Genomic DNA, 26,635 nt, shown 5'->3' with positions numbered 1-26,635 from the left:
TGGCTATAGAAATTGAGGCAAAAACTAAAACTAGTGCTACTATTGTTCTTTCGGTGAGGCGTGAACTGAACCCCCGACAGAACTAGCCTGTTACCGGGTCTTTTACCTTCTGTTTTCTCGACCATGGGAGAGGCTGACGTGACACAAAACCAGGCTGACAAAAAACCCCCGGACGCAGCCCTGATACCCGGTGAGGAGTCGGTGGTTTGGAGCCATGAGGTGGAGGTGTGCCTCTTCCACGCCATGATTGGACACAAGCCTGTTGGAGTGAACCGTCATTTCTATCTTGTATCTTGTGTATTTTATTTCTCATATTTTATATCTCGACTTGAGGATACTGCTGGAAATGTGAATTTCCCTACGGGGATGAATAAAGTATCTATCTATCTATCTATCTATCTATCTATCTATCTATCTTTCCACATGATCTGCATTCCAGACAAGTTTAGTCAAAACATCGGGCGCCAGATCTCCTATGGCAAGCCTTTTGAGCACTTATTCGATATCAAGGAGACCAGCCATTTGCATTTTTCACTAGTTTGGTCTTTGCCGGCACTAGTTGGACGTACATCCAAACTAGTTATTAGCTTTGTCTTACTAGTTGTACAAAAACGCCGACTAGTGGCTAATTTTCAACAAGCAGTGGCACTTTTGTCCAACAAGTGTTGATTGGTTGCCCAACTAGTGAAATCAAGAAACACACTTGTAGTGCCAATTGCCCAGCTAGTTCGCTTTTTGATGCACATGTGGCACACTAGATTGAACTAGTCATTTTCAAAGTACTAGTTAACTAGTAAGACATAAAAGCGTCAACATGTTAACTAGTCAAACACAGTTTGTTCCTACATGTTAACTAATGACCTCTGATTTCCTCCACTAGTTTACTAGTGACAGCCGGAACACCCACTAGTGACACTAGTGACAGACAAATTACTGACAAGTTAACTAGTGTGCTCTCCTACATCCCTTGATATCAAACTAGTGAGTGTCAAATGTTTTACTAGTTAACTACTGACGTGCCAAATATCCACTTGTTATACAAGTGGGACAGTTTGACCTCACTAGTTATACTAGTGAGACCCAAAATGCTCACTAGTACAACCAGTGGATGCCAATACACTCGTTTGTCCACTAGTCAAAGGGTATTTGTAGTTCAACTAGCTAACGAGTGATGCCCAAATGTTCACTAGTAGAACAACTGGACACATTTTGCTCACTAGTTGCACTAGTTACACCAAATGCTAATCAGGGGGCGGGAAAGACAAAAATGATGACAACTCCTATTGGCTCTTAGATAAGTGCTCCACCCAGCAAAGAGTTAACCCTGTAAAGCCTGAAGCTGCGATTCCACAGTTGTTTACTGTCCTGGGCTAAATATCAATAGAATATATTAGATCATGTGTCACTTTACTGGTTTATTTTTTTGTTGTTGATTTTAAATTCTGAAACTCAAGACTATCCAACTTCATTTGTTAAGCACTTTAAGACAACCACAGCTGAACAAAGTGCTATACAGAAAGATAAAAACATCGTAAAAACAGACACAACAGCTCAAAGACATAAAAGTTAAAACTGATAAGACAAAATGTGCGCAGAAGCTCAGAGAGGTAGGGAGGGGCAAGACCGTTCAGGGATTTTAAAGTAAATAAAAGGATTTTAAAATGAATCCTAAAATGTACAGGAGGAAATGCTCATGTTTGCATGTGCCTGTTAAAAGACGTGCTTCGGCGTTCTGGACCATCTGCAGACGGGAGATGGCCGAGGCACTGACCCCCACATAACAGGTATTACAGTAGTATGAACAATAACTACGCAGATCTCTGCCGGAGCAAATACTTTTATGAGTTTCAGAGACTTATTATTTACTGTTCTACTGTGTATAAGCCATCCATTAGTGGAAGACCAACATTTTAGTCACACAGGGTTCTTCTTGAGACCCACTCACCTGAATGTCTTTTCTCTTCTGTCTCACAAAACTAAAATAAATGGGCTATTATCAGGCTTCTGCTGTAAACTGTGTTGTAAATGCAGGTCTGGGAGAACTGGAGAATGTTTCGCAGAGCAATGGTGTCAGCGGTGTACTTGTTGACATCCGCACCTTGTCTTTCATTATTTTTACCATGAAAACCAACAAAATAAATACAGTAAAATACAAAAACAGAGCCCTGGCTCCTTACTTTTGAACAGAACCAATTAACGTGCCTACAGGTCTCTACGGTCTTTATTGAAATCTGATTTTTTTTTGACAGCATGTGTGATCTCTGTTAGGTGTTGGAAGAAATTTTAATTGTTGTTTCACCAATTCTTTTCAGACTTTTCATGTCTATACCAATTTAAAATACTTATGTAAAAATATTTAAATACACAAGAACTATATACAACAAATTTAACTACGATTAAACAGTGTATATTAAAAATATTAGAGACAAATCCCTCAAATCATATCGGATATGATGATGACAAATGCTGTGCTTCTCCTCCTGATGTTCTTAAGTAACAGCATTATGTTGCTGAAGATGCCATCTTAAGGTCCAAAGTGAAGCAATTCCTGTGCAGCGGCGTCTTCCAGCAGTTGTCTCCACACTAAAAACGGCGCAACTGTTATTTCTAACGCACTGTCACAGTCACAACAAAGTTGTACTCCATGGATAAGAACTAGGAAATACAATAATTCTAACATACAAAAGCAACAAACAGTAATAAGAATATTATGTTCCAAAAATTGCACTTTTATATTGCCTTTTAACGGCTACGGACGTCAGAGCCAGCGGCAGATTTCATAAAGTTCTGCCAACATGAGGCTTCTCTTGGCGCCTACTGACGACGTCAAAACTGGACACGCAAAACTCTGCAATCTTAAGAGAAAGTTTATTGCCAGAAAAAACAAAACGAGCATTACCTCTGAAAAATAATCGTGAAACTACATGTTTTACGACAATATTCCTTACGAATAAAAACAAAATGAACAACATTCCTGAAAAATAATCGTAAAACGACATTTTGTCCGACAAGATTACTTAGAAATAAAAAAATAAACAAACTAGATATCTGAAAAATAATCGTAAAACCAAATTTTGTACGACAATATTACTTACCAATAAAACAAAACGAGCTTTACTTCTAAAAGGGATTGATATCAAGCTAGTGGGCGTTCTTAAGCTTGATATCAAACTAGTGGGCGTTCTTAGCCTTGATATCAAGCTAGTGAGCGCTTGTAGGCTTGATATCAAGCTAGTGAGCGCTTGTAAGCGCTTAATATCAAGCTAGTGGGTGTTCTTACACTTGATATCAAGCTAGTGAGCGCTTGTAAGAGCTTGATATCTAGCTAGTGGGCGTTCTTAGGCTTGATATCAAACTCGTGGGCGTTCTTAGCCTTGATATCAAGCTAGTGAGCGCTTGTAGGCTCGATATCAAGCTAGTGAGCGCTTGTAAGAGCTTGATATCAAGCTAGTGGGCGTTCTTAGGCTTGATATCAAACTGGTGGGCGTTCTATGCCTTGATATCAAGCTAGTGGGCGTTCTTAGGCTTGATATCAAGCTAGTGGGCGTTCTTAGGCTTGATATCATACTAGTGGGCGTTCTTAGCCTTGATATCAAGCTAGTGAGCACTTGTAGGCTTGATATCAAGCTAGTGGGCATTCTTAGGCTTGATATCAAGCTAGTGGGCATTCTTAGGCTTGATATCAAGCTAGTGAGCGCTTGTAGGCTTGATATCAAGCTAGTGAGCGCTTGTAAGCGCATGATATCAAGTTAGGAACGTGTGCAATGGTTTCTTATTGGCTGTCCATTTCAAAACAGATTACAGTCATCCTACCAATCAAAGCCAAGCCCACAAGTTTGAAATCTTCTCACCCCCCCCTTCTTTCTGAATAAACATGGCGGACAGCGTACTGACTCGTGTCAGGCGAAGGTGCAGAGCAATAGAGAGAGCTTATCATCAAGGTCCTGCTGGTGGAAGTGAAGTACGCGCTCTAAACATTTCCATTGCTAATTTAAGAAGAGTTTGTGACCACATTAGCAGAGAGGCTAATCAAAATTTGATTCAGGCCTCGACAGAGCTCAGGTCTTTCATTAGTGCACACTCGACCAGGAGGGATGCACATGTTGGTTTTCATGTGGCACAACCTTTGCTTCAAGGTAAATTTGCTATAATTCTTATTTCCATTCGTATTTTCTTTTTATTGTAGCTAAATACTTTATGTGTTTGACTAATCAATTGTTGTGCAATTGCATCCAGTCAATTAACTTCAAACATCATTCTTTTCAATATTGTAGTAGTTTTCTTTTAAAAGGATAACGTGTAAGACTTTGTCCGTTTTTAATTAAAAGGATTAAATTATTGTATAAAAATGTTTAAAAACTTGCAAATGTATGTGTTCTTTATGACCACCAGCAGGTTTTAAATACAATCATAGGTCAAGTTATCATTAAAAGATTGACCCTATCCCTTTAAATTAGCTCTAAATACAGTATTTGGACTGTTAGGTAACACAATGGTTCAACACTTTCAAATATACACCCACAGAATATTTACAATTAGCCATGCAGGTGACCCCGGACGTCAGAATGTTTCAGCGAGGAATCGCCCAGACGTCCCACATCGTGGCATTCCTCCACCAGCCTACTATACGTCAGGTAATGCAGCAAGCTGGTACCACGTCAGCCAGCCAGCACCCCGACAAGGGTCCTCTCACCTGTCGCCCAGTCCCTTGGCGCACCAGGGATCGAGCCAGCCAACAACGGGCTGGTGCAGGCACTGGTGAGAACGGCTGTGCAGTCCAATTTCGGAGTCCCTGGCCGTCGACCGGGATCTTCCAGCCGGGCGGCCTCATCTACTACCGATGTCCGTCCGGCCTCAGCAGTAGGCCTCCAGCCACCATCATTCAGCCGCCCCTCCGATTCACCATGCCCGCAGGTATGGTCCGAGCATACATCGGAGCGGGTCAGCGGGTGTTGGTGCCGCAGCAGGTTCAGGCCCAGGCACAGACTGCGACGCAGCCACGACCGGCCGTCCCTCGGAAGCGCACTGTGCCTGCCAGCATGCGGATCAGCACTGCCACTCCGGCTCCTGCGGAACTTCAGAACATCCCTATGCCAACGCTACCTCATGGTTTTCACGCTGAGCGTCTCACCCTTGCTCCTGTCTTACCTGGGCCCCTGGTGTCACATACACCGCCCAGGACCGGACTGAGACTCGGTGCCAGACCGGTGAATACCTTGTGGGGTTTTCCGTTATGCCTTTCTGGGTGTTTGGGGGGGAGCTGGGTGGCGGACACTAGGACCATGTCTCTCACCCAGTAGGCATGTTGCTATGATCCTTTGATGCTTTGAACCTGTTGGCTTTGAATTTGCTGTTTTGGACTTTGTGTATCAGTTTTGTGATGGCACGCGAAGAGTAAAGATCACCACCAACAACATCATCAACAAAAAGCTATTTTACACCTATATAACTGTGTTGCCTTTACGGCTAAGTTAACTAAATGTTTGTTTATTGTTCTTGTTTTGTTGGGGAGTAAAGTTAATCCCGACAAATACTTCCGGTTTATGATGACGCACTTCCGGGTTGCGATGCTACTTCCGTTTCCGGTGTGGGTCGCGGGTGAAAGGGAAGATGACCGTGCCCATCGTGCGGCATTGAGTTTATCCGACGCCATCCGGGGTGAATTTATCAGGCAGAAACGCCGTAAGTCTTATTTTTTTATAGTTTACTTATGTAAGAGTCAATGTTTAGATATATTTTGTTGAGTTGTTTTTTGTAAAACGATCGATGCACCTTTTGTTTGTTATTTCAGTTTTCACCACAAATGCAAGGATTCAAAAACTCACAATAAACGAGGCAACGTGAAAGAAGGATTCATTTTGTGGTTTAACTTGGTGTCATCAACAATCAACATTGAAAACACTACAATAACACCTCTTCCTTCCTTTGTTAGCATCAGTTCATCCACTGCCTACATGATTATTTATTTTGTTTTGTTTTAGTCCACCCCGGAACTAGGATTTTAATACCCCGGTTTTTTGGAGACGGGGAACTATTTCATTCTATGTTTATTCATTTTATTCTTTTCGTCGCTTGTAGCCCCGTTGACTGTCAGTCGGGGCTGCGGTTTACTGTCCGCCCTCCGGTGGCTGCGACACTGGTGTTGGTTTGTTGGTTTGGTTGACGTAACATTTGCTGGGATTCTGCTGCGCAGGGTGAGTTGCGTTGTGTTATGAGCTTTCGGTGTTCTTTTGGGTGAATTTCGAAGCCGTTTCCTTGTTGTTGATACTTAGAGCGCTAACGCTTGGTGGCTGGTGACTTTCATGGTGTTCACGACCTGACGTGTGCGTGCTCGCCATAAAGTCGTGCTTTGTTTTTGCCTGTCTGTGAAGTTTCCTCGGCCCTTTGTGTGCCTAGTTACCCGCTTGCAACTGCGTCAGTTAACCGTCTTTACCCTTTTTCAGCCTGTGCCGTGTCGCTTGCGCTTCGCACGCGAAGGTGGTGGCTATTGCCCGGCTCCCGCTGTACTGGCTGCATTACGCACCCGTTGCAGTTTTTACGCCGTGTTCCTCTCGCCGATCGCCGGCGTCTCGCCTACGCTCTCGGCCCAGTGTCTCCGGCTCGCAGCGGTTGCGTTCCGCACCAGCTCTTGCCTTGACAACCTTTGTTGTAAATTTCTCGGTCTTATGGAGGGCCATGTGCTGTGCTCCAGTTGTGGCTGTCGCATATTTTCTGTGTTGTCCAAAGATGTGCTATCCGGTTGTTCCTCATGCGGTTGTTCCTCATAGTCCAACATAGTGCAACATCAAGCTTTTCTTAAGTTAGACTGCTACATAAATGCTGAGGGAAAGACTGAGCCGCAGTGTAACGGTCAGTCCACACGGTCAGCTCAGTGTCCGAAAAGGCACCACAAAAACACCACAGTCAGTTTCCCACGAAGGACGGAGGTCCTGCGCGCCATCTTGCTTCCGAGCACAAAGTCGCACCACCTCGGCCCACTTAAGCCCCTCATCCGCGACTGTCGCAGCTTTTTGGCAGGTGGTGGTTCAGCAGAAACGAGGCCAGGACATTCGTCCGTTCGCCTCCCCAAAGGCATTTGATCCAGCTTCTGGAAGTTTTTACACGTGGAATCTGTCAGTTTCGTAGGCGCGGCCACGCCATTCGGGCGCGGATTACTTTTCACAGCTTAAACGACAAGGAGGGTGCTCGGGCCATCCCTCCCCGACCCCAACCCCCATACGGGTCCTCCACTCTTTTGTAGGGTGGACGAGTCCGCCCATACCGGACTACAGTCCACTCCCCATCCATATCTTTTTGTTATTTATTTTATTATTATTATTATTTTTTAATTATTTTTTTAATTAGACGTCGCCTTGGTTATATAATTAATCACTATTTAGTTAATAATTGTAAATACTAGTAATTAAATTATAATTACTTATTACTTGCTATTTATTTTCTGGTCAATTTCGCCTTTGTTATTTAACTAATCAGTAATCTAAATTAGTCCCCCTTTAAATGAACAATTAATAAAATAAAATTTAAACCCAACTGAATTAGAGATAATATAAAGCAAAAACCCCCCACCCAAGTCTAATTATTTTAATACAATTCTACCCCGTGTGCCGCACTGACTACGTTTCGGCGCTGCCTCGCCTTCCTCAGGTCTGTTCCACGGCACACAACTTTCTACGAGGTCCTTCCACCTCCACAGCCAAACCCCAACTGGCTCCTCCTGGTGGGTGGTGTCCCAATGATTGGTGTTGTCGATTTGTGGTTTTCATTGTGGTCACTTGGCTGTTTGGTGTTGGTGCTGCTGTATGGTGCTTAGAACCTCCCCTGTCATGGGGGGAAGTAACCACATCTCCTCCTCCCCATCCTCCCCGTTGAGGTTCATCAGGGTTACTCGAAGAAGACCCTTCGTCAGAGCTGCTCGCACCTCTGATTCGTCCATCTCCCCAACCACCTCCGGGTTTAGACTCACTCTTGCCCCAGTCTCCCCAACCACCAACCTTCCCTTTTTCAGTTCCCTTAGGAAATAGGGAAGTTTTTGAAGAATCAGATGACATTTTGACGTCGGGGTGGCGCAGGATTCGCAGCAACACTTTGTCGGATATCTGAGCTGGGCTGAACAGGGCCACCTCTGAATACACATAGGAAGTGGAGTGAGCTGCTGTTAGGGTTAGGGTTAGGGGGTGGGGTTTGGTCGCAACTCACACGTCTTTGTTGACCATCCCTTGGCCACGGTGTCGTCGGTTGGCTCATGCGCTGGGACGGCAGCTCATCCCGGGGGGCGTCGCGCGGTCTGCCCCAGGTCGGCTCAGCGAATGGACGCCGGCGCCGGCCTGTCTCGGCTGGAGACCTCGGGTCCGATAGGAGCTCAAACACCCGGCGCGCGTCTTGGCCGTTGGCTCCCCAGGCCGTCCTTCGCCCTCGCCGGGTTTCCCGATGTCCCCTCGCACCGCACCAGCATTATAATTTCTTCTCTTGCTGTTTGTTTTTTATTTTCTTATCTGAAAAGAGTTCACCCTTTAGTGATTTGTGTGTGCTGCTCTTCGCTAAAAGGTTCATTTTCCGGATCAGAGTTAGTGGTGTCAGAGTATCTGTAATGGTCTGGCTCATTGTCGTTGACGTCTGGTGTGACGGATGTGGGTTAGGGTTAGGTTAGGGGGGCACAAAAAAGTCCCCCCGGGGTGGTTCCGCTCCGTTGTGCACTCTCCACACCGGGGGTCACCCACCGCCCGGAAGCCGATCTATCCATTCCCAAAAGTCTTATCTTTTTCGTTATCCCACCTACTCTTTTCCGCATCCTTAACTCCCTTTTCGGTACTCACCAATTTTAGGGTTAGGGTTTTTTTAAAGATCAGAGCGAGATCCGGGTCACCCCGAATCTCGATATGCACTCTCCGCTCCCGGGGGACCGCAGGAATTTCACGCCAATCACCATTACGATCCCCCCGAAGTCAGGGGGTCGCCCTGTGTCCGGCCTTCGGTGTCTTCGTCAGACAGTGGGGTTCCTCCCGATCTTCGTATTAAATAGGAGTGCCGAGAGTTTGTTCGGCTCGGTCTTCTTTTAGTTTTCACCATTTTGTCCGAGATCCAGTCCTGGGACCTTCAGATAGTGTTAGGTTTCTCCGACGGTTGTTTCTTCTTCTCCACCAGTTGTCTTGCGTGTGCGTCGTCATCCTTCTTCTGTTGATGATTGCCGTTTTCTTACCCTCCATTTCTTTTCATCTCCGCATGTTGTCTTTCTCTGACTTCGGGTGTCCAGTTAAGGAATTTTGCCTTTGTGGTCGTTTCTCATCATTTCATCTCCCTTGATATTCCTAAAATTCGGGTTGGGTTTATGGCAACAGTCCGAAGGTTGGGGTCAGGACGGAGGGTGGAAAGTGAGGTCAAGGTAAAGCGAGCCAGCGAAAGGAAAAAAGGAAAGAGAAGAGGAAAAAAAGAAAGGAAAAGAGAGAGGGGGGGGTTGTTGTGTTTTGGGGGTGGAATTGTTTGTAGAGGGGAAAAAAAATTTTAGGGTTAAGTTTAGGGGTAGACTTTGGAATTGGAAAATCAATTTTATATATTTATTTTTGTTTTATTAATTATTTATTTTACAAATTTTATTATTTATATATGTATTTGTTTATTCATTTGTTTACTTATTTATTTATTAATTTAATATTAGATGGAATATTAAAAACAAATCTCTATTGTCAAGGTTGGGATTTAGGTTTGAGTCCAATGGTTGAGTTTAGACAATGGTGGGGGCCGGGATTACTTTCAGATCCTCCCCTATAAGAAGACATGGTTGGGTTTAGGAGAAGGAATGAAACCGGGGTTGGGGATTAATAAAAGCGTCCCACAAAATTATCTTATATTACAAGAAGAAATTGTGAGGTTTAAAAAAACTTGATAAAATCCACTATTCTTTATTTTTTTTTTGTGAGACTGGCACGGGCACAAGCCATTTAAATTCTGTCTCTCCTAAAAACATAGCCCCATAGAGTAAGAAAGAGAGGAGGGGAAAAAAAAAAATTACATTTTTCTAAAGAATTACCATAAAATGGTTAGGCTACCTCCCCTCAGGGATCATTAAAGATCCTCAAGGGGAGGGAGAGAAGAAATAAAAAAAACTTTGAGATAAATCTTAAATGTGTATTTTTCTAAAATTGTCTTTTTTAAAAAATATATTAATTCTTCCAATGTAAAAACATGTTTCTTTTAAGGCAATGAGTGTTTACAAAAAGCACTGTTTTAAAAAAATTCTTTAATATTTCATGTAAAATTCATGATTAAATGTAAAGACCTCCAATATACACAGCACAATTATTTTAAGAAATATATATCCAACTATATGAATTTGACGCTCCCGTATTAAGTCTACGTGATGATAAGTATGTACTCTTTAAGAAAATAGGATTGTGAAATTTTAACACCTGTCTAATAATTTATTCATAAATATTTGTGGAATACATTTTATTAAACAGTGTATCGATTTTATATTGGGATGGTAAAAAATACTCTTAAGAACAGCTAGAAAAAGGGATTAAAGAAAAAAAACACATATACCTCTATATATATACAGTGGGCCCCCGGGTTACGAACTTAATCCGTTCAGCGGCTACGCTCGTATCTCGAATTGCTCGTATAGCGGGCAATCCAAACCCATGTTAATTCGTGAGTGCGTGCAACGCGCGCAGAAGCCTTAGGTAAAATCATCACGCTGTATACATAAATTAATATTAAGTGACATGATCTACTGTACAGTTGCATTAAATAACAAATACAAAGGATAAATGACTTTTACCTTTGGAAAGACGTGACTTGTGCTGAGATAAGCAGAGATGAGCAGAGATGAATGCTCTAAGTCAATACGGTAAATCAGATATGCTATTGGTCTTACAGTGTCAAAGTAACTTTTTCAGTCAGGGTTTTCTCTACTTCCTTCCATCCCAACCAGCTGTGCCATCAAGCTAGATAAAGGCGTTCGGCCAATAGCATATCGGCACTTCTGTGATTGACGTGTGACGCCGGCCAATAGCATCTCCGTGAGTGAGACCGGGTGACCTTAATCGACCAATAGCATATTGGCGTCTCCTTGACTGACTGATAATTATTTGCACTTTATTTTTAAACGGTTGGAATGTATTGACATCTTATTGATTAAAACACATTTAAATCTGTGACGATTTTTTGTCCTGCAATCGGCACACTTAATTTCATGTCAACTGTTTTTCCCGACGTGAATTGAGCACGGTGGAAGAGGAGAGGTGGTTGTGTGTGTTGCATTTACTAGGCAGCACACTTATGGCTTGTTCGAGCGTCAGTTCACCTTTGGTTACAACTCACAAAATTGCAACAATGACGCTGTCCCAATGCATATCGGGAGATCGCCGACTAACCTGACATGCAATCTTGTCTAGCAACCATTATATGGCGCTGTATCATCACCCGTAATAGGGTGCAGAGATTAACCTCTTGAGTTAATACGGCAACGCATATAGGCTATTGGTCTTACAGTGTTACAGTAACTCTTTCAGTCATGGTGCAAATCACGGGGATACTAAAACATCATCCTCTTATTTCTTCCTTTACCGCTGCTAGTAATTTTAGAAGCTATGTCTAACAGATAAAGTTTGCAAAGTCTTCAAAACATTCCGTTTTTCACTCATTTTGTCTACTTCCTTCCATCCTGTCCCATCAAGCTAGATAAAGGCGTTCGGCCAATAGCATATCGGCATTCCTGTGATTGACGTGTGACGCCGGCCAATAGCATCTCCGTGAGTGAGACCGGGTGACCTTAATCGAGCGTCTCCTTGACTGACTGATAATTATTCGCACTTTTTTTTAAACGGTTGGAATGTATTGACAATTAATTAAAAAAAAAACACACATTTAAACCAATGACAATTCTTTGTCCTGCAATCGGCACATTTAATTTCATGTCAGCTGTTTTTCCCTTTAGCTGTACAAACACTACACTTAAATGGTAATATATTTAGACACCGTGAGTGAGACAGTCAGTGTGAGATTGTAAGACCAATAGCGTTCACGTTACCGCCATAAGTATCTATTAATGATTGTAGATGACGCAACTGCTGAATATATTGACGCAGTTAGGCGAGAAAAATTCTACATACTCAATGGCTGGTTTGACGGAATGCTCGCAAGACGAGAGGTTTGCTCGTAAGCGGAGGACAAAATTCTCCCTGATCCACGCTCGTAAGGCGGAATGTTCGCAAATCAGGATGCTCGTAAGCAGGGGGCTGACTATATATATATATATATATATATACATATATATATATATGTATATATATATGTATACCTATATACCCACCCACATATATTCCATTATAAAAAATTATTAATTATGGTTATTCTCAGTCCCCGCAGATTAAGTCTAGTGTAGTCTAAAATTGTCATATATAAGTGCGGAATAAAAATAAGTGCTGGTAAATACATCATATAAAAAAGTGCTGATAAATACATCATATAAATAAGTGCTAGTGATCACATCAAATATGTATACATGCTATACAAACTCATGCTAATAAAAGTGCCACACATGTTGATGCACAAATTAAAATCCAATCCATAAATACATATAAATACCTGGAAATGCATATAAATACCTAAACATGCATGATGATGACAATTAAGAACAGATAAAACACACCATCTTTGTCGGGGACGTGACACGCGGGGCAACCCGCCAGTAAAAACTCCTCTCGTAGAAGGAGGAAAGTGGGTGGAGGTAAGAGAGGAAAAAAAAAAAAAAAACTTTAATATTTTGTATTTAATCCCATTGGTTCCACTGTTCCCAAACGTTTAATCCATATTCTCTCTGCTTTTAGTCTTTGTATTTGTGACCAGTTTATATTATTCTGTAATCCCATTATTCTCACATTGCTGATATCATGTTCTGTAAAGTGTAAATATAATGTCGTATTTTTATTGCCCCGTTTAATGTAGTAGAGATGTTGCTTTAATCTTGTCATAAGGGTTTGGTAGGTTTCCTCTACATATAATTTAACACATTTATCACAGGAAATTGTGTAGATTAAATTTTTAGAGTCAGATGTTATTATGTCCCAAATTGGTGCTCTTAAACCAGACCATCTATTAATAACATATTTTTTTATACATATATGTATTGATCCCAACGATTTATTTTGACTGATTTTTGGGTGTGTCATTTTGGTATGTACTAAATAATCCTTGAGGTTTTTATTTCTCTTATATGCCTGAATAATTCTAAATTTTCTTAGAGCCTCATTTTCCTCATGGGCCTGATGAAAGCTTCTCCTCAATGCCGTATTCAGGGGCGCTATCTGGTGGGAATCGCCCGTTGTTCTGCTCCGTGGCGTAGATCACCCACAAGCCGTTCTCGTCCACCGCCAGGTCGAAGTCGGATTTTCCGCCCCAGCGGTACGGAGAGGTGTTGTGATAGTTGGCGTTGGCGATGATGGCCTCGCCGCTCTTAATGCGAGTCCGCAGGTTAGAACTTGACGATGTTGCGCGTGCGTTCTTTGTTGAAGGTTTAGGTTTTTGGGAAAGGATCCGAGTTGAGGCCGAAGCCCTACCTCGTAGGGTTAGGGTTAGGGTTTAGGGTTAGGGTTTAGGGTTAGGGTTAGGGTTAGGTTCCCCGCGATCCCCGCGGCCCTCGCGTGGTTCGTAAATCACTTTGCGTTGTGGCATATCGTCTTTTAGATAGACTTTTTCGACTACTGTACGTTCTCTGCCTCGTGTTTCCACTCAGTGTGTTAACACCTGTTTCCGGGTAGAAACTTGCGCCCTAATTAGCCGGACCGTTCCGTTCCCCCTTTTTCCCTCCTTCAATCAGAGCATTCATCTGGTTCCGGGCGAACACTTCAGGGACGAGCGTTATTTCTCAGAGCACCTCTCCTTCCCCTCCCCTCAGCCCATAAAATTTCCTCCGTCCCCGTTTTTCCTCCCTTTATCTTTTGTATATATATCGAAATATATATCCCCACTCCCACTCCACATGCCCTTTTATTAGCATACCCCTGCAGTGTGCACAAATTCCCACATCATACATATCTATATCCATACCTTTATCTTAATATATTATTTTTATTTTGTTTTATTTAATTTTTCTATTTACCTATATATAAACAAGCCAGAAACCGTGTCAAGGACGTATATGTTGGCACATGTGGCATTTTAACCTTAAGCAGGCTTTTGAAAGAGGGATTGATAGCCCTTATGTATCCGTTCCATCCGTGCGCTATTACGCACGGACGTTTCACGCAAATTTTTCTTTTTTTCTTTTCTTTTTTTGTGTTGTCCTCTCTTATGTCCCCTCCTACTTCCTCCGTGTATGTTTGTGTACGTATTTTATATATTCTTATAGTCACGTTATGGAGCACCGACGTTCCCCTGTGCGTCTTTTTCAGAGATTAAACGGTTCGCTCGGCCCTCTATTTGTGCGCGTGCGCGCGCCCGTGGCGCATTCCCGTGCCTCTCCCTAAGAAACCGTTCAAAACCGACAGTGGACATATAATTCCATTATTCTCCCTATACCTTCCAAAACAATTTTATACTTTTTTATAGGATATGTAGCCGTCTAATTCTTTAACCGAAACCAAAATTAAACCGATGTCGAGGAGCCAGTGCTTCGGGTTGCCTTTCCATCACCGGTGATCGACCACCACCGCCGATCCCTGCTCCGTTCGCATGTGGTCTCGGCGGTGTATCGTCCCCCTTCGCAGTGAGGGCACCCGCTGATTGACCCCGCATCGGTCTCCATCGGAAACTACGTGCGCCTCGCGTAATGTTTATCGTCGTGAAACACTCCCGGTGTTTTCTAACGGGTTAGGGTTAGGGTTAGGAACCCTAACCCTAACCAACCCGTAAAAACAAAAAAACACAAAGTATGTTGGAATGAAATATTTTGGACGTGTGTTTTCAATAATATGACACCGTGACATCTCTGCCGCAGATTCTGATGCCGTCCCACAATTCCGAGAGCGTCGAGGGCTCAAGGGCGTAGAACCTCCCCTTTTTACGCGCGGACATACGAGGTATGTGAGAGAGAAAGCCCGGCACTGCCTTGACAGACGGCGTCTTGATAAAGCTCGGATCGAGAGACCATGGCGCTGCGCATCTGCCTCCGTAATCTTCTAATAATCTGCTGCGTAGGACTTGGCTGCTCCGTGGGCCCGCCCGACTTCCCCGCACGGGCGCCGGAAGCCGCCGAAACAGGTTGGTTAAACCGGGGACCTCCGGTACCCGATTTTGTAGTCTTCTCATAAAGATGAACGTTTTTCCCTCCTAGCGACTGTTCCATCGCATTTATTGCCAGTGTGTTTATTGCGTTTTGTCTCATCTGTACAATTCTGATGGGGGGGGGGGGGGTATCCTAATTTCGAGGCCAAAGTGTCGAAACCGATTCATATTTTTCAAGTCTCCCAGGAATGTTTTTTTTGTCTTTTTCCCCTTCTCTCGCTCTCTCTCTCTCTCTCTCTCGCCCTCTCTCTCTCTCTCTCTCACTCCCGGTTATTATAACAGCATTCTATAGCCGGGCATAGTCAAAACAGCGGAGACTTATCATGTTTTTGCAAGTACCTTGTTTGTAAATCTATTCCGACTTGCGTTATTCCTACTGCACCTACGCACAAATGAACACTTAAGAGAGCCGGCTGCGATGCATTTCGGCTTCTTCTAAAAAAACACTTGCAGGCAAGAACGTTCTCATCACATGAAAAGAAAAAGAGATGTTTAGAACATTAGAAAAATAAATCCAGTTTGATCAAAAATACATAAGAAAAAAGTCCACTATCAGCATGGGTCTGCAATGAAGGTCTACGGGAGAAGGGACAAAGAGCATCCGATAGAAAACAACAACAACAAAAAACAACTAAAGTGTTAGCCACACAGAGTAGATAGAACAAATTGAATGAAAATGTCCAGATGCGGCGGGGGGGGGGTGACACAAGGCACGTGGAACAAGGCCAGCACTCGCCGTTTTCCGTTCAACTGGGAGGCGGACAGGGCGCCAAAAGACTTTGGCACTCTGGGCCTTTTTTTCAGCTGGATCAGTTTAGACGTATTCCAGATAATATATAGACCATATATTTGTGGGCGCCTCGCAAGACGTTGCGTGCATATTAATCCATAGCTGACTTCAGCGTAATGTGCAACATCTGGCAGTGATGATAAACTGGAATGAGGTTGATCTTCCAAGCAAACGCGGGGTTACATAGCTTTGTATTGCTTGCACGTTGCAATGTTCTGGGGGGGTCTTTCCTTATAAAACACGTTCTTTTCAAACAAGTGTGACACAAAGATTCACACGTCCGCTCGTTCGCAATTTCTGTTTCGCCACAACGCTCAGTGTTTATTAAACATAATTTCTTAAATTAACCCTGGCGAGGCGTGTGTTCGTAGCTACCGAGGCGCCGGCGGCTGCCCGGCAGGCGGAAGAGAGGAGCCCCGCCCTGTCGCCGACACGCTCCGCGCCGGCCTCTCCGGCGACCGAGGTCAGCCCGGTGTGTTTTGAAGAGGACGTGCTGGCCGCCGTGCGAGAGGCGCTGGATGACGACAGCCGGCCGAGTCCGGGCGGCGCCGCCGCCCTTTTCGGAATGTGCGACGCATCCGGAGGTCTCGCGGTCTTGCTGAACCTGGCGAATGAGGCGAAGAGGAAGCGAGGAGGCGGACTGGAGCTCTGGCATGCCACTTCAGGTACTGTCGACTCGAGGTTAGCATAAAAGTCCCATTGGTGTGCTCGCGCCGCGGAAGAGTTTGAGCTTCATGGCTGCGATCTGTTGATGATACTTGCATGGCGACGATTGCCGTGTCTGGACATGCGTTGCTGTGTCTGGGCGTGTGTTTTTTTGCGCAAAACCAAACAAACCAAAAAAAAAACAATACCGGAAAAAAAAAAAAAAAACCCAACCGAAAAATGGGAAAGTACAATCCTACCGGGAGCCGTGCAGCCCAATTGGACTCGTTGTCGATACGTAGCGACTGGTAGAGAGAGAGAGAGAGAGAGAGAGAGGCAAAAAAAAAAAAAAAAAAAAAACCCTCAGAAATGATGCAGGAGGCCACGGGCTATGTCGGAGGGAGGGTCGTTTGAAATGACAAAAAGGGCTCCTACTGGCTCGGAAGGCAATCGCATTAGTGGCGTTTTCCAATGTTATTCGGGTGTAAAAAGAAAAAAAAAAAAAAAAAAACCGCATTGAACTGCCGTCCAAATCTTGTCTCCGCAGTGTATTTTACGGAGGGGAACGATGACGGGCTAGCTCTAGAGATCAGTTTTCCCCTCCCGCCATCCCCTTTGCGCCAACGCAACATCGTGCTACTCCTGGCTCTGGAAAGCCCCGTCAGTGGAGAGGACTTGTACCGGACCACTTTCACCGGCCAGTCCCTCCAGCCCGTGGCACAGGTACAACCCAACAAATGTTTGTCATTTCCCTGGGCAACGCCCACAACTGTGTCGTATTTGATGATTTCACTTCAGGCTGTGTGCATGTCAGAAGGAACGCAGTACATTCTACTGACAGGACTGACGTCCGCAGCGCACCAAGGATGGATTCTCACTCTTGACTCACAGTCACCTGAGACGAGTAGGTATTTTCCCACCTCGTTGCCGGGTCAGGTGCGCAGCATATTCACCTTTTCGCGCTAAGGTCAGCCCCGCGGGTGCGTTTCGCGCACGCTTTCAAAGACGCGCGCGCCCAGAGACGCGGTTTTTCAGATTTCCGTCCCGAAGGACTTTGGGATGGCCGCTCCGGAAATTTGGTGCAAGTGCAAAAACCGTTGTCGGGACTTACCTACCCACGGGCGAAGTCTTAAAGGGCTTCGCGTGCAAGTGATGAGAAGCGGCTCTTTGTTCTCCGCCCACTCATCGTAGTGTTCTCGCCACAGAGAAAAAGATGAAAGAGCTCCTCGTGGCTGGAAATGGGAGAAGAAGCCGCGTGACTCCGGTTCTTATTTTCCCACGCGAAGAGGACGTCAGGTGGGTCCGCGTCGGCGAACCCGTGTTTCGGTCCGTCTAGAGCAGGGGTGTCAAACTCATTCCTTTCGAGGGCCATTATGCCGTTACGGTTTCTGGCAGATTGTCACATTTTGGGTGTATTTGTCACACTTCCAACTACTTTCGAAATCAACAACAATTTCAACAATTTCAAATTGACTTACAAATGTGATATTTCGACTGGAAACTTGAATTGGAACGGGCGTTTCGCGGGCCGCGTGAAACGATGCGGCGGGCCGGATCTGGCCCCCGGGCCTCGAGTTTGACACCTGTGTTGTCTAGAGCGTGGGTTTCCTCCCTCGACAGAGCCGAGGATTCCGGCTCCTCCCAGCTGGTCTCCTTTCCGTGTGAGCTGCGCCGCTTCCTGAGTGACACCCTTCCTCAGAGTCGTCGGGACACCCCGCGGCGGAGGCTGGACTTCCCGCCGCCTCCGCCTCCCGCCGCGCTGGATCGCTCCTCCAGCGAGTCCATGCTAGCGGAACTCATCAACTCGTCGGCTCCCACCATCTTCTCTTTCGCCGGCTCCATGCACAATGCCCACCGGCGGGAGCTGGCCATGTCCCCCGGCCTGCTGGACCAGCTCAGGGATGGTTTGGAGCAGAGGCTGGTCCGGATCATGGAGGTGCTAAAAGACAAGCGGGACGGACAGAGGAGCAGCAAGAGGCTCCAGAGGCTCTGGGAACTCTGTGGCTTTCCCACGGTGAACCTGGAATCAGGTACCAGGCGCGCGCGCACAAAGGTACTTTGGCTACGGCTGTGTGGGCTGGCGGGAAAACACAGTCTTAAGAAATTAGCGACAAACGGCAGCGTGTGATCGCGGAACTATCAAATCGTGTAACGACCGGCGTCTCTGCGCTCGCCTAGGAGCAAGCCAGCACCGCGCGTTCCTGCTGCTGAAGGCCTTGAAGACGGTGGGTCACCATCTGCTGCCGCCAGTGCGGAGCGCTCGCGCAGCGGCCGGGGCTGCCGCCTGCCGCCCGAAGAGCCTCACCGTTTCCCTGGAGCCTTTCCTGGTGGGTCCCAACACAGCCGACATCAAAAACTGCCACGGTCGCTGCGTCTTCCCGATGACCGACACCGTAAATCACGCCGTGATTCTCAGCGCGCATATCGAGAGCGGCAACGTCCACGAGCGCTCGCCGTGCTGCGTGCCACTCTCTTACGAGTCGCTGGAAGTGGTGGACTTGAACGAGAAGGGCACATTTGTGACCACCCTTTCCAATATGGTAGTCAAGGAGTGTGGTTGTCGCTAACGAGCGCATGTAGGATCACAACGCATGTTCATTAAAATGTAGTCAAACCATTTGTGCTGGTGCTGTACGCATGTTCATTAAAATGTAGTCAAACCATTTGTGCTGGTGCTGTGTGTGCGTTCCTGCCCGCCGGCGGGCGCCCAAGCGGAAGGCAGGACGGAAAAGGCAAAAAAAAAAACAACTAATCTAGAGTCACATCGATAAACTAATTCATACTTATACAGGGGCGGCCAAAGAGTCAGTATATGTTTGGCCCGCAAGAAATAGTTCATTTCTCATCTCAAACGAAAAGATTGAAATCAATCAAGTGTCATTTGCATTGTGGAAAGATATAACGATATGGTCCCATGCATTAATTTCAAAGCATCGTTCAAAGGGAATATATATGTGTGTGCGTGTGTGTGTGCGTGTGTGCGTGTGTGTGTGTGTGTGTGTGTGTGTATATATATATATATATATATATATATATATATATATATATATATATTTATCTATATATATATCTATATCTACATATCTATATATCTATCTATATACATATATCTGTCTTGTATATATATATGTATATATATATATATATATATATATATATCTATCTATCTATATACATATATCTGTCTTGTATATATATATGTATATATATATATATATATATATATATATATATATATATATATATATATATATATATATATATATATATATATATATATATATATATATCAATATATGAGTGTGTGCGTGTATATATAACTGTCGTAGCTGTTGTGACGTAGTGTTGGGAACGGCCATGTTTGTCGTCACTTTATACGCATAACTGTAGTAGTTCTTGTGACACTGATCCTCAATACAAAAGTACAATAGTACAATACAAAACTTTGCCGGGGCCGCCCCGGCATTACCGAGTTTGTCCGCAAGAGGGCAACAAAGCGAGCCTTTCATATTTATGCGTATGTATATGAATGTATACATTGACATATGTGCGCGGGGGGGGGGGTTAGGCTAAGAGTCTGGGGCGCAAAGCTGTGATTGCAGAGGTGCTACGCAGGTCGCCGGCGGCATGGCTCAGTGGAACAGTGCTCCACCCTCAGCCGAGAGGGCGCGGGTTCGATCCCCGACTAGTCAAAGTGAACCCCTGTGAGGCCATAATTGTCGTGTCGTCACAATAATTTGGCCTCTAAATTCTGTCGTTACATTTTGTAGGGAATAAAAAATCCCAATTTCATACATTTACATGTCTTCTCGCTATACGTACAGCTTTTTTCTTTTGTCACACGTGTATGCGGGCACTTTATATGCTTATATTTACAAAAATATATGTATATGTATGTATATGTATATATATATATATATATATATATATATATATATATATATATATATATATATATATATATATATATATATATATATATATATATATATATATATATATATATCAATATATGAGTGTGTGCGTGTATATATAACTGTCGTAGCTGTTGTGACGTAGTGTTGGGAACGGCCATGTTTGTCGTGACGTCACAATAATTTGGCCTCTGACATCTTTCGTTAAATATTGTAGGGGGAAATAAAAATCCCAATTTCATACATTTACACGTTCTCTCGCTTTACGTACAGCTTTTTTTTTGCGACACACGTGTACGTCGGGCACTTTATACGCATAACTGTAGTAGTTCTTGTGACACTGATCCTCAATACAAAAGTACAATAGTACAATACAAAACTTTGCCGGGGCCGCCCCGGCATTACCGACCTTGTCCGCAAGAGGGCAACAAAGCGAGCCTTTCATTTTTATGTGTATGTATATGTATTTAATATGTATGTATCCATTGACAAATGTGGGCGTGTAGGTACATGTTTTTATTTGGATACAAACGCACACGCATACCAAAATGACCCACCATCCACCGCTGAAGCATCCGCATCGCAATCCAAACTGGCGGTGTTGCTGTTTGCTTCTCCTGCTCCTCCGTTTGGCTGCGCTTCGCTCACGGCTCACGGCTTTCGGGGGTCATGGCGTATCTCCTCGCAGGAAGGAGCGAGAGAGACGGGGGTGGCAGCGTCGCGTCCGGGAGGCCGAGCCGGTTCCGATGAACCCGGGTTTCACGGGTCGGCGATGCTGCGTTCGGGAGATACGGGCGGGGGGGGGGACTTGTTGGCTTAAAAAAAAAGGCTCACAGTTGCGCACGCGCAGGCCCGCGGAGCAAGGGGAGAGAAAGTTCGGCAGGGTGTGCTAGTGTGTGTGTGTGTGTGTGTGGGGGGGGGGGGGGGGGGAGGGGGGGGACTCGGGACCTTTTGCGTTAAAAAAAAAAGCCACAATTGCACACACATACATAGAATGAATGTTGCAATCATGTTGCAATCATGGGTGTTTCGGGGGTCATGGCGTATCTCCTCGCAGCAAGGAGCGAGAGGGACGGGGGTGGCAGCGTCGCGTCCGGGAGGCCGAGCCGGTTCCGATGAACCCGGGTTTTACGGGTGTGCGATGCTGCGCTCGGGAGATACGGGCGGGGGGACTTGTTGCCTTAAAAAAAAAAAAAAAGGCTCACAGTTGCGCATGCGCAGGAGATGGACACGTCCCAAGGAAGGGCGGCAGGTGGACGAGAGCGGCACAAAAGCGGGGTAGGATTCCACCCGGATTCCAAATCCGCGGTCGGCGAGCCGCTGCGCCCGCCGCAAGTGGGCGTTCCGGGTGTCATGGGCCCTACACCACATGTGTTTTATTGCACCTCACCATCGGGCTCAAGGCCACTCGCAGCAAAGAAGGTTGAGGTTTGGCACTGGCAAATTTGGTGCCCGGGAGAGCCCGTCTGTCGGACTTTGACCGAATTTGGACACTTATTGGCGAAAAAAAAGAGGAGATTTCGGAGATCGAGGCACAAGTGACGGTCCCTCAGCACTGTGTTGTATACGCGCAGTGTCCGCCAGACGGCGCCAAAGCGAACCTCGCGGCAGGAGGGCCGACGTCTCAGGCGGATATCGTCCGTGACCTCCTCGCAGGAAGGAGCGAGAGGGACGGGGGTGGCACCGGCGCGTCCGGGAGGCCGAGCCGGTTCCGATGATCCCGGGTTTTACGGGTGTGCGATGCTGCGTTCGGGAGATACGGGCGGGGGGACTTGTTGCCTTGAAAAAAAAAAAAGGCTCCCAGTTGCGCATGCGCAGGAGATGGACACGTCCCAAGGAAGGGCGGCAGGTGGACAAGAGTGGCATAAAAGCGGGGTAGAATTCCACCCGGATTCCAAATCCGCGATCGGCGAGCCGCTGCGCCCGCCGCAAGTGGGCGTTCCGGGTGTCATGGCGTATCTCCTCGCAGGAAGGAGCGAGAGGGACGGGGGTGGCACCGTCGCGTCCGGGACGCCGAGCCGGTTCCGATGATCCCGGGTTTCACGGGTCGGCGATGCTGCGTTCGGGAGATACGGGCGGGAGATGTTGGCAAATTGGCGTGAGAACTGCCAGTTATTGGCGTGAGAACTGTCAGTTATTGATGTGGGAAAGCCTTTGAAGTTGTCGTGGAAGAGACAGGTCTCAAGGAAGGGCGGCAGGTGGACGAGAGCGGCACAAAAGCGGGGTAGGATTCCACCCGGATTCCAAATCCGCGGTCGGCGAGCCGCTGCGCCCGCCGCAAGTGGGTGTTTCGGGTGTCATGGCGTAACTCCTCGCAGCAAGGAGCGAGAGGGACGGGGGTGGCACCGTCGCGTCCGGGACGCCGAGCCGGTTCCGATGATCCCGGGTTTCACGGGTCGGCGATGCTGCGTTCGGGAGATACGGGCGGGGGGACTTGTTGCCTTGAAAAAAAAAAAGGCTGACAGTTGCGCACGCGCAGGAGCGCAGGAGCACTCGCAAGGGAAGAGAAAGTTCGGCAGGGTGTGTGTGTGTGTTGGGGGGGGGAATCGGTTCATGACTGGGTGGGTGGGGGTTACGGTTAGCCTTGGGGGGGGGGGGGGAACTCGGCACCTGTTGCGTAAAAAAAAAAGCCACAATTGCTCACACATACATTAAATGAATGTTGCAATCATAATAAAATGCTCAACAAAACATCCATGCCTTTATGAATTGAAATATGAAAATTAAATAAAAGAAGGACAGATAGAATGGAGCGCTCAGACGCACGCTCGCACTGGCCAGGTGCCCCGAAAGGCCGTTTCCAATCATTTCGACGGGGCACTGCCGGGAGGCCGCTGCCATTCAAGGCGTGTCCGCAAGAGGGCGCAAAAACGAGCCTTGCGAGCCCTGGGAGAAGGCTGCTGGATCAGCAGGAAATAGGGAAGTTTTTGAAGATGTCTCGGACGCGACATCTAAGAAGGAAGGTGGCAGGTGGACGAGAGCGGCACAAAAGCGGGGTAGAATTCCACCCGGATTCCAAATCTGCGGTCGGCGAGCCGCTGCGCCGGCCGCAAGTGGGTGTTTCGGGGGTCGTGGCGTATCTCCTCGCAGCAAGGAGCGAGAGGGACGGGGGTGGCACCGTCGCGTCCGGGAGGCCGAGCCGGTTCCGATGAACCCGGGTTTTACGGGTGTGCGATGCTGCGCTCGGGAGATACGGGCGGGGGGACTATTTGCCTTAAAAAAAAAAAAGGCTGACAGTTGCGCATGCGCAGGAGATGGACACGTCCCAAGGAAGGGCGGCAGGTGGACGAGAGCCGCATAAAAGCGGGGTAGGATTCCACCCGGATTCCAAATCTGCGGTCGGCGAGCCGCTGCGCCGGCCGCAAGTGGGTGTTTCGGGGGTCGTGGCGTATCTCCTCGCAGCAAGGAGCGAGAGGGACGGGGGTGGCAGCGTCGCGTCCGGGAGGCCGAGCCGGTTCCGATGATCCTGGGTTTACGGGTGTGCGATGCTGCGTTCGGGAGATACGGGCGGGGGGACTATTTGCCTTAAAAAAAAAAAAGGCTGACAGTTGCGCATGCGCAGGAGATGGACACGTCCCAAGGAAGGGCGGCAGGTGGACGAGAGCCGCATAAAAGCGGGGTAGGATTCCACCCGGATTCCAAATCTGCGGTCGGCGAGCCGCTGCGCCGGCCGCAAGTGGGTGTTTCGGGGGTCATGGCGTATCTCCTCGCAGCAAGGAGCGAGAGGGACGGGGGTGGCACCGTCGCGTCCGGGAGGCCGAGCCGGTTCCGATGAACCCGATTTTACGGCTGTGCGATGCTGCGTTCGGGAGATACGGGCGGGGGGACTATTTGCCTTAAAAAAAAAAAAAGGCTGACAGTTGCGCACGCGCAGTAGCGGGGCGCAGTAGCGGGACACGTCCCGAGGAAGGGCGGCAGGTGGACGAGAGCGGCACAAAAGCGGGGTAGGATTCCACCCGGATTCCAAATCCGCGGTCGGCGAGCCGCTGCGCCCGCCGCAAGTGGGCGTTCCGGGTGTCATGGGCCCTACACCACATGTGTTTTATTGCACCTCACCATCGGGCTCAAGGCCACTCGCAGCAAAGAAGGTTGAGGTTTGGCACTGGCAAATTTGGTGCCCGGGAGAGCCCGTCTGTCGGACTTTGACCGAATTTGGACACTTATTGGCGAAAAAAAAGAGGAGATTTCGGAGATCGAGGCACAAGTGACGGTCCCTCAGCACTGTGTTGTATACGCGCAGTGTCCGCCAGACGGCGCCAAAGCGAACCTCGCGGCAGGAGGGCCGACGTCTCAGGCGGATATCGTCCGTGACCTCCTCGCAGGAAGGAGCGAGAGGGACGGGGGTGGCACCGGCGCGTCCGGGAGGCCGAGCCGGTTCCGATGAACCCGGGTTTTACGGGTCGGCGATGCTGCGTTCGGGAGATACGGGCGGGGGCACTTGTTGCCTTAAAAAAAAAAAAGAAAAAGGCTCACAGTTGCGCACGCGCAGGAGCGGGAGACGTCCCGAGGAAGGGCGGCAGGTGGTCGAGAGCGGCACAAAAGCGGAGCAGGATCCCACCCGGATTCCAAATCTGCGGTCGGCGCGCCGCTGCGCCGGCCGCAAGTGGGCGTTCCGGGTGTCATGGCGTATCTCCTCGCAGGAAGGAGCGAGAGGGACGGGGCTGGCACCGTCGCGTCCGGGAGGCCGAGCCGGTTCCGATGAACCCGGGTTTTACGGGTCGGCGATGCTGCGTTCGGGAGATACGGGCGGGGGCACTTGTTGCCTTAAAAAAAAAAAAGAAAAAGGCTCACAGTTGCGCACGCGCAGGAGCGGGAGACGTCCCGAGGAAGGGCGGCAGGTGGTCGAGAGCGGCACAAAAGCGGAGCAGGATCCCACCCGGATTCCAAATCTGCGGTCGGCGAGCCGCTGCGCCGGCCGCAAGTGGGCGTTCCGGGTGTCATGGCGTATCTCCTCGCAGGAAGGAGCGAGAGGGACGGGGGTGGCACCGTCGCGTCCGGGAGGCCGAGCCGGTTCCGATGAACCCGGGTTTTACGGGTCGGCGATGCTGCGTTCGGGAGATACGGGCGGGGGGACTTGTTGCCTTAAATAAAAAAGAAAAAGGCTCACAGTTGCGCACGCGCAGGAGCGGGAGACGTCCCGAGGAAGTGCGGCAGGTGGACGAGAGCGGCACAAAAGCGGAGCAGGATCCCACCCGGATTCCAAATCTGCGGCCGGCGAGCCGCTGCGCCCGCCGCAAGTGGGCGTTCCGGGTGTCATGGCGTATCTCCTCGCAGGAAGGAGCGAGAGGGACGGGGGTGGCAGCGTCGCGTCCGGGAGGCCGAGCCGGTTCCGATGAACCCGGGTTTTACGGGTGTGCGATGCTGCGTTCGGGAGATACGGGCGGGGGGACTATTTGCCTTAAAAAAAAAAAAAAAAAAAAAAAAAGGCTGACAGTTGCGCACGCGCAGTAGCGGGACACGGGTGTGCGATGCTGCGTTCGGGAGATACGGGCGGGGGGGACTTGTTGGCTTAAAAAAAAAGGCTCACAGTTGCGCACGCGCAGGCCCGCGGAGCACTCGCAAGGGGAGAGAAAGTTCGGCAGGGTGTGCTAGTGTGTGTGTGTGTGTGTGTGGGGGGGGGGGGGGGGGGGAACTCGGGACCTTTTGCGTTAAAAAAAAAAGCCACAATTGCACACACATACATTGAATGAATGTTGCAATCATAATAAAATGCACAACCAAACATCCATGCCTTTAATGAGAACGAGCAAAAGCCAAATAGGGTAAAAGAGGGCGCAAAAACGAGCCTTGCGAGCCCTGGGAGAAGGCTGCTGGATCAGCAGGAAATAGGGAAGTTTTTGAAGATGTCTCGGACGCGACATCTAAGAAGGAAGGGCGGCAGGTGGACGAGAGCCGCATAAAAGCGGGGTAGGATTCCACCCGGATTCCAAATCTGCGGTCGGCGAGCCGCTGCGCCGGCCGCAAGTGGGTGTTTCGGGGGTCATGGCGTATCTCCTCGCAGCAAGGAGCGAGAGGGACGGGGGTGGCACCGTCGCGTCCGGGAGGCCGAGCCGGTTCCGATGAACCC

The 26,635-nt window shown here is 47.7% G+C and overlaps 1 protein-coding gene, 1 long non-coding RNA gene and 1 pseudogene across 3 annotated transcripts; 2 read left to right on the top strand and 1 right to left on the bottom strand.

The window, feature by feature from the left end:
* Positions 1-110: 110 nt before the first annotated feature.
* LOC148424159 (MRG/MORF4L-binding protein pseudogene) lies at positions 111-7,125 on the top strand (annotated as a pseudogene). The gene is made up of 3 exons (XR_015865377.1): positions 111-285; positions 424-478; positions 7,007-7,125. The product of XR_015865377.1 is annotated as an MRG/MORF4L-binding protein pseudogene (transcript).
* LOC148424158 (uncharacterized) lies at positions 4,711-19,319 on the top strand. The gene is made up of 9 exons (XM_088413782.1): positions 4,711-5,682; positions 14,933-15,014; positions 15,133-15,195; positions 16,381-16,674; positions 17,202-17,377; positions 17,453-17,558; positions 17,860-17,950; positions 18,275-18,684; positions 18,833-19,319. Exons 4-9 carry the CDS (start codon positions 16,575-16,577, stop codon positions 19,219-19,221), a joined length of 1,272 nt encoding a protein of 423 aa, XP_088269908.1. The 5' UTR covers positions 4,711-5,682; positions 14,933-15,014; positions 15,133-15,195; positions 16,381-16,574; the 3' UTR covers positions 19,222-19,319.
* Positions 16,028-21,328, bottom strand: LOC148424157 (uncharacterized). The gene is made up of 4 exons (XR_015865465.1): positions 21,126-21,328; positions 17,766-18,978; positions 16,915-16,959; positions 16,028-16,754 (listed from the first exon to the last, which is right to left on the bottom strand). It is a non-coding gene; the product is annotated as an uncharacterized LOC148424157 (long non-coding RNA).
* Positions 21,329-26,635: the final 5,307 nt, after the last annotated feature.

The sequence above is a fragment of the Hippichthys cyanospilos genome, chromosome 4 (genome assembly GCF_059441005.1).
Source record: "Hippichthys cyanospilos isolate Australia breed blue-spotted pipefish chromosome 4, RoL_Hcya_1.0, whole genome shotgun sequence".
Taxonomy (NCBI): domain Eukaryota; kingdom Metazoa; phylum Chordata; class Actinopteri; order Syngnathiformes; family Syngnathidae; genus Hippichthys; species Hippichthys cyanospilos.
Note: the sequence above shows the minus strand (reverse complement) of the source record. Positions and strands in the feature narration are given on the sequence as shown.

Excerpts from the sequence above, each read along its gene's own strand:
- LOC148424158 (XM_088413782.1), top strand. The coding sequence starts at position 16,575 with ATGTGCGACGCATCCGGAGGTCTCGCGGTCTTGCTGAACCTGGCGAAT. Across the intron at positions 17,951-18,274 it reads CCACGCGAAGAGGACGTCAG|AGCCGAGGATTCCGGCTCCT; the intron begins GTGGGTCCGCGT and ends CTCCCTCGACAG. Across the intron at positions 18,685-18,832 it reads CACGGTGAACCTGGAATCAG|GAGCAAGCCAGCACCGCGCG; the intron begins GTACCAGGCGCG and ends GCGCTCGCCTAG.